Consider the following 7,614-nt stretch of genomic DNA (forward strand, 5'->3'; position numbering starts at 1 on the left):
CTGTTTATTTGACATTTTCCAACTTCATCACAGTTACACACAGTCTATTTTCATACGATATTCATATTGTCAAACTTTGTTAATGTAGATGTTTGTTTATGAAACTGTTTGACCATTCTGCTCACAGACAACGATATATGTAGCACTTCTCCTAGACCATGTGATGCTAAGGGTGCCTGTTCCAACACTTCTGCATGGAAGTTTCACATAGCATGGAAGTTTCACATATACCAGGCTATCGTAGAGATGGAGAGGTATGTAGAGGATTGTAGAGGTATGCTATAGTATGTGTTGTCACACGTACTAGCTGTCAGAGGTATTTATAGAAAGGTGTTCATCGAGCATTCCAAGCAGCTGTTTGGTGAGAACTTACGACTCGTCATAGTTTATAACGGCGGATTCATCCTGGATAAGATCTAACTAAAACCTGTTGCACACAGATCTTATACGTTACTCAAGAATCTCGATCGTCCAACTAACTCCCATCCTAACAGCTAATTTCCATATGATCGATCGAGTTACATTTCAAGTGTTTCATATAATGTAGCGCGCGTTTGCTAATGGAAACTGGTCCCTGACCCGTTCGTTGCTCACATGACAACGGTACCTATCGGCTCTGCCACCTATCTTCTTTATTGAATTTTTTTAAACTATTAACTTTGATTGAACTAATTATTTGAAAGTAATTATATAATGTTCGAGTAATTCCAAGTGTCAAACTTTGTAAAATGTAGAGGTTTGTAATGAACAGTTACAACTGTTGGACCATTCTGCTCACAGACAACGATACTATTGGTCGACTTTCTCCTAGGACCCATGTGATGCGGAATGGTCGCCTGTGCCAACACTCGCTGGGACGCGTAAATAGACTGTGTGTAACTGTGATGAAGTTGGGAAATGTCAAATAAACAGAATCTAGGAACGTTGATAGGAATCTTATCGTAAGGTAAAAGAAGACAAGGAATGATGAAAAACTTTAGAAGGTGAACGATCACAGGAAGAGTCATATATACTCAAGATCGGCTAGAGAGATATGTTATGACTGTATTTATCGCCAATATAATAATGTAAATGGTCAGCACAAACATTACAGTTTACAAGGCATGATTCACAAAAATATTAAGTGTATGAAGGTTAAGCAACAATTCCCATTAAAAGTTACTAGGAATATCTGCGTGTGCGTGCGGACGTGTTGATATTTCAATGCTTGTTGTGTATTTGTTTTTCATCTGAACGCAAAGGTCTGCACTACATTTTATATCAAGATAAAGAGGGCTAAACACGACATTGTTTTGAGCATACATGCGTGCACATTAATCGGTGCGTGTTGTATGTATGTTTTTACATGAGTATGTATTGCGTATGTGCACGTCTCTCTTTCTCTTTCTCCCTCCCTTTCTCTTTTTCTCTCTTTTTCCCTTGATTTTCTCTCTCCACTCTCACCCTCTCTCTCACACTTCCACTCACCCGCTCCGCTCTCACACCTCCACTCTCCCCCTCTCTCTCTCACCCTCTCCCAGATACATTTCTGTATTACATTGGTTAAACGCAGGCAGGAATCGGGCAAACACATCTATCGCATTAATTAAAATGGTAAAAGTTCACGATTGTTTAGACACTATTTTACTATCACAAGGATGGAACGAACAGTTGGTGTACACAGCTCATGAAACCCACTTAAACCTAGGTAACGTTAGATACAGTATATTGCTATTACTAAAACATGCATAACCATACTATATAGTAGCAATCACCTTTTTACTATTTTAAGTAACTACTGTGAAACAATGTCATATATGTGTATGGACTGATCTATCTACTTTTCATTTCAACTGGTCGAAAAGTTATCTCGATCATTTCATTCTTGCAAAGCAAATTGCATCGGGTTTCAGTTTATACCAGACTTTTCGTGCTGTTAAAGCCACGGTCACAACGAGCCCACGACGCATTTGTGCCACAACACGACAGAAAATTTGGGCAAATCGTGGGTCATCGGGGGTCGTCGCAAGACAGTCCTACGAAATTTTGAGCATCGTGGCATCGACTTGCATGTGTGTGTGTGTGTGTGTGTGTGTGTGTGTGTGTGTGCTCGCGCACATATAGATATCTGTTTGTGCACGTAAGTGCATATGCTCGCGTGCGTATAGGTATCTGTTTGTGCGCGTAGGTGCGTAGGTATACGTTTGTGTGCATGCTCGCGTGCGTATAGGTATCTGTTTGTGTGCGTAGGGGCGTAGGTATATGTTTGTGTGTGCATGCTCGCGCGCGTATAGGTATCTGTTTGTGCGCGTAGTACATGTTTGTGTGTGCGTGTTCCCGCGCGTACAGGTTATCTGTTTGTGTGTGTGTGTGCTCGCGCACATATAGATATTTGTTTGTATGCGTGTTCCTGGTGTACAGGTATCTGTTTGTGCACGTGAGTGCTTGCACGCGTATATAGATATACTATATAGTCTCCAGTCATGCTCTATCTATATGGACTCCAGTGAGCGGGCAGGGTCTCAGCATTAACAGCAAAGCCATGGTTCTGCGTGGTGATGAAGCAGCGCTCGGTGCCATGGTGCGTGCACGGTTGGTTGTGGCTGCGATTGCCGCAGCTAACAGGGAAAAACACCACAGTCATGCATACAGACAGATAAATGTGTTAATACAATGAGACAATCACTAATTATTATATTAATATATCAATTTCATTTAATATTTCATTTTATATTAATTTCAAATAATTAAAAATTATTGCCAATAAATATATTAAATAAAATATAAAATATTATTACATTAAATATCATTAAAGAGAACAAAAACATGGAAAAAGAATCGGCCATGTAGTACTCAGACAGCGCGGTTTCCAGCCACTGACCCAGTAGCACCACTTGTGCAGGTGGCCAGTGACCGTGGGCCTTCATAGTGACCCGTCAATACCCCTGCGCGAATCATCACTGTATCACACTCTCTTCTTTCTGCCATTTTAATAATATTCCTCTTGCTTATAAAAACGTAGTACAATCGGTTGACACTTGACCCTCTTTGTCTTACCTCATCTTAAACGATTTTGCACCAGCTGCTAATGAGAGCAACTGGTGACCGAGACAGATACCGAATGCCGGTTTGCAATTCTCTTCTTCTATCAACTTCCGTAGATTGGTAATGGTGGCAACACACTGGGTCGGATCTCCAGGTCCATTGCTTATAAAAAGGCCATCATATTCTGAAAAAAATGTTGTTTGAAAATGAATACCTGGGTGTTTTACTAAGCGTACACAGACACATCCCCATGCATTCACACAAACATGTATGAACCCACAGATACATGCACACACCTACAGGTAGGCACAGACATACACCGACACAGGCACATGCACACACAGACATGTACATACAGCTAGTGTTTCCCCTGGCCAAAAAGGTCTGTGAAGTGGTACTTTTTTTGGTGTGTTTGCGCATTTCGAGGACCTAGCAAAGCGAGGGGGCCCAGCTAGGGGGGGTCCGAGGGTATGCCCCGCTAAATTTAAAAAAAAATTGTGCATACTAAGCATTAATTGATGCATTCTAAGAACTGTTCTATGGAAGAACAGTGATTTTCGTCAGCGAGGCGGTGATTAAGGACAAATTTCTGTGTGGCGGCTGAGAATTTGAGTGAGGCGGCCCGCCTCGCTCGTGTCAATGCAGGGGAAACACTGTCCATTATAATAACACACAAACACATTGACGTGCTTCCATGCAACCACAAACTCACACAAACATCTGTGCACATATGCATGCACTAACGCAAACACAAGCACACGTATGGACACACGTACACAACTAGTGAACGCTGACACGGCGCAGGGACACATTCTCACCGTTGCTTCTCAGTGGATGATCCCAAGGCACAACTGTCACCTTCGCCCCGCGTGTGACCAGGCAGCGTATCTGATTAAACTTAAACTGAGTCCGCAGTCAACGCAGACAATACTGGNTATTCAGCGAAGCTCATATTGTCGGATAGGTTAACCTATTACTATGTAATGAATTCAATTTTGTGGGGATTTTGGGGGTTCTAAACATTTTATGAAGGTTGTTATATAGCTGCATTATTGGTGACCGGCCAGCATTGATTTACACTCATAATTGATTTACCTTATTACTCGACGCGGCCTGACCCGCCGGGCACATGTGGGGAGTGTTGTTTTGTCGATAGGGGAGAGAGGGAAAGACTAAGAATGCGAAGCAGGAATATTGACTCCTATTTCAGGAGGGGGAAAGGAATTCTTGAATTGCTCTGTTTAGGTAGGGAAAGCGAATATTGAGCTCACTTGTTCAGGTGAGGGAAAGGAAGTTATGAATCACTATACAGGTGGGGGAACAGGACCACCTATTGACTTCACTTTCAGCGTAGAGAAAAGGAGTTTGTGAATCACTTTACAGAGGTGTGGGGGGAAAGGAAAATATTTGGACTCACCTTCTTAGGGCTGGCGGGTAAGGCAATTTTGATTGGCTGGTTTTAGGTAGGATAGGAGAAATTCTTGTTATAATATATAAATATCTATAATACTAAATATTAATAACTTTTTTGATAACTATAAATATACTATAGTTGATAACATTAGACCATTATAGGCATAACTTCTGCCAGTGAGTGAGCTTTTTCTTTTACTTATAATATTTTAATTTATTTATTAATTTTGCATTATTTTTTTAAAATTTTTATTAATACATATTTTTTTACAGTCACCGATTCTATCACAATATCATTAGGTAATCTCACTAAGATTAATTGTGGTGTCCATCATTTTCCATCTTCAGTACTATGATATTGAATAAGCTATAATTATCGATGAATAATTAATACTTTTACATGTTATTGGCATATTATAGCTTAACACTGTTCGCATAACCAGCAAGCGATTACACGGGGCCAAGATCAGTTAAATCTCACCGATATAAGGCAGAACCAGCGACACCTAAACGTAGTAGTGTTAGCGATCTGTAATGTGCGAGCAATGCTGCGAGGTTACTGAGTCACCCGTGGTACGTGCGTGACCCTACATTTGTATAAATTACTATAAAATTCAGCTGCGTATATTCAAGGCAGAAAGCGCAGATATCTTGTGGGAAGTGGTTAACGGGACAGGTCAGGCCTCTAGGGATTGTTACTGCATACCCAAACCTGTACTTACTGGTATAACAAATCGGTCGATATACCCACACGTATTTGTTACCAAATTACCTATTTAATTGTCTGATAATTATTTACAATTGCAACGCTCATGAAATTTGAACCAGGCGCCGCATGACACCTCCGCGCGACCGTGCTGACGCCGCGCGAAGAGTTCGTACTTTGACAATTATCTTTGCACGGTTACAGACGTCGAGGGCCGTAATACCACAAAAAGTTGCAATGATTTAATACTACGTTAAATAGCTATTTACACGGTAGACGATTTCCACATTTTATGGCCAGCATGTTCTATCCATTATTATAAACTGAAATCTTATATGTCGTCTTATTAAAGATAATTATCAATCCTGTGTTTGCTTTTAAATGAATAAATCAAGCAAAGCACCCTCGGCTCTGTAGCTCTTGGGCTGGTGGAAATCGCCGGTTTTTGCGCAAACTTATCAGATCGTACGCTTTGGAGTGGCGCTCACGTCGTTGCTAATCCTGTAGTTCAAGTTAGTTTTTAAACACATAACAATTTTTATTTAATAATACTTTCTAATGTGTGATTGAAACGATGAAAATTGTTTTTAATGTAGCGTAATTTCTAACCTAACTTAGACTTCGAAAATAATCCTACACACCTTAGAGCTTAAGAAACCTCTCCTTTAATATTATACGTATGAAGTTCAATTGTGCTGGATTTTGGGGGTTTCTAAACATTGTATGCAAGCTTGTTTATACGCTAATTATGTGTACGGTACATTATTTACATAGTATATATACAGGCGGTTCTCCCCAGGATCTGAAATTCAAACAGGACGAGTGGAGGGGGGAGGGGGGAGCTGAGGAGGGGCGAGGTGAAACTTAGGGGGTCCGGGGGGGCGTGTTTTTTTACCGCTACCACTAATTAATGCCGTAAATTCGTCACCACACCATAGACGGTATTTTGGGGTTCTTCTATTATTATAAAGATAGGCGAAGTCCTGTGTCAGCTACGAGTCAGTGTTCGGTGTGGGACACGTCGGTGACCTGTGTTGTACTTGGTGTATTGCTTCTGCAGCTTCATGGTAGGCACCTAGTAAAAATACATGCCAGTTGTCGGTCGTCGAATGGGAATTCTTGCACGATCGATTCCCGCTCGGCGCTTTGCAACTTTTATTGTGGTGGACATTTAATCGCGGTGGCGGAGGATATTTTAAACGGAGGCGCAACGATTCGATAACAGGGGGGAGTGTTTCCCAAACGGGGCCGCGCGCCCCGTTCGCCCGCAACGTAAGGCGAGAACCCCTGAATATATGATATATATTATTTATTAGTTGCTCGACGCTGACATGTAACCGCCGGCAACAGGGGATGTGTTCGTTTTCGATAGGGAAGGAAGAGGAGAAGATGAAGAAGCAGCGAAGGAAATATTGCACTCACTTTTCATGGATTAGGAAAGGAATCTCTTAACTACTTTACAGCCGATAGCGGGAAGAAAGATTTGACTTGCTTTTACGGACTAGGGGAAGGAATTCTTGATTCATAATATAATAATATAAATATATAGTTACAACATAGACCATTATATCATAACTCTGCCAGGAGTGACTTTTTTTTATAATTTTTTATTTATTTATATTTTTCCATTATTTTTTCCATTATTTTTTAAATATTTTTTTAAATGGATATTTTTTACTTCAAATTCTATCACATATAATTAGGTATCTCATTATCATGTGTCATAGTTTCCATCTATAGTACTATGTATTAATAAGTATATTTTCATGACATATTTATATTTTACATGTTTTATTGGCCTATATAGTTACATGTTCAAAGACATACAGGGCAGCTCAGTTAATCTCACCATATAAGCAGACCAGCAACACCAAACTATAGTGTTAGCGATCTGCATGTGCGAGCAATGCACATGCGAGTTACTGAGTCACCCTGTAGCGTGACCCTACATTTGTTTAATACTATAAAATTCAGCTCCTATTCAGCAGAAGCAATATTGTGGTGGTTAACTAGTATGAGTACTACTATGTATGAATTCAATTGTGGGGATTTTGGGCTTCTAAACATTTATGCAAGCTTATTATACGCTATTATTGTACATTATTTACATATATATATTATTTATTATTGCTCGACGCGTGTATCTGCCACCACAGGGGGAGACGTGTTGCTTTCGGTGTTAATTTATCAGGTAGGGAAAGGAATTTCGACTCACATTTCAGGTAGGGAAAGGAATAAAGAAGCAGTCGCTTTTTGGCAAATTTTTTTAGGTTTTGGGGAACAAAATAAAAGTAAAACGAAAACCCTTTCAGATTAGGTCCAGAAAAGGGGAAGGGATAACTTTGGGGTTTCAGGTAGGGGTAGATGAGGCCACGCAGCGAACCACAGGGACAACCCACGCCAGTAGAAGCCATGCAGACACATAGCTCAGGGGCGTGTACAGGGGGGGGGTCCAGGGGGTCCGGACCCCC

At 40.7% G+C, this 7,614-nt stretch overlaps 1 protein-coding gene across 1 annotated transcript in view; it reads right to left on the reverse strand.

Annotated features, from left to right (window-relative positions):
• LOC106813145 (CAD protein-like) overlaps positions 1-3,921 on the reverse strand; it is a gene marked incomplete at its 5' end in the record, with an annotated part of 9,061 nt that extends 5,140 nt beyond the window's left edge. The window contains 3 exon segments of the mRNA XM_014817205.1: positions 2,505-2,597; positions 3,037-3,208; positions 3,843-3,921. Of these exon segments, the coding sequence (XP_014672691.1) occupies positions 2,505-2,597; positions 3,037-3,208; positions 3,843-3,921 (344 nt within the window).
• Positions 3,922-7,614: the final 3,693 nt, after the last annotated feature.

The sequence above is a fragment of the Priapulus caudatus genome, unplaced genomic scaffold (genome assembly GCF_000485595.1).
Source record: "Priapulus caudatus unplaced genomic scaffold, Priapulus_caudatus-5.0.1 Scaffold730, whole genome shotgun sequence".
Classification (NCBI taxonomy): domain Eukaryota; kingdom Metazoa; phylum Priapulida; class Priapulimorpha; order Priapulimorphida; family Priapulidae; genus Priapulus; species Priapulus caudatus.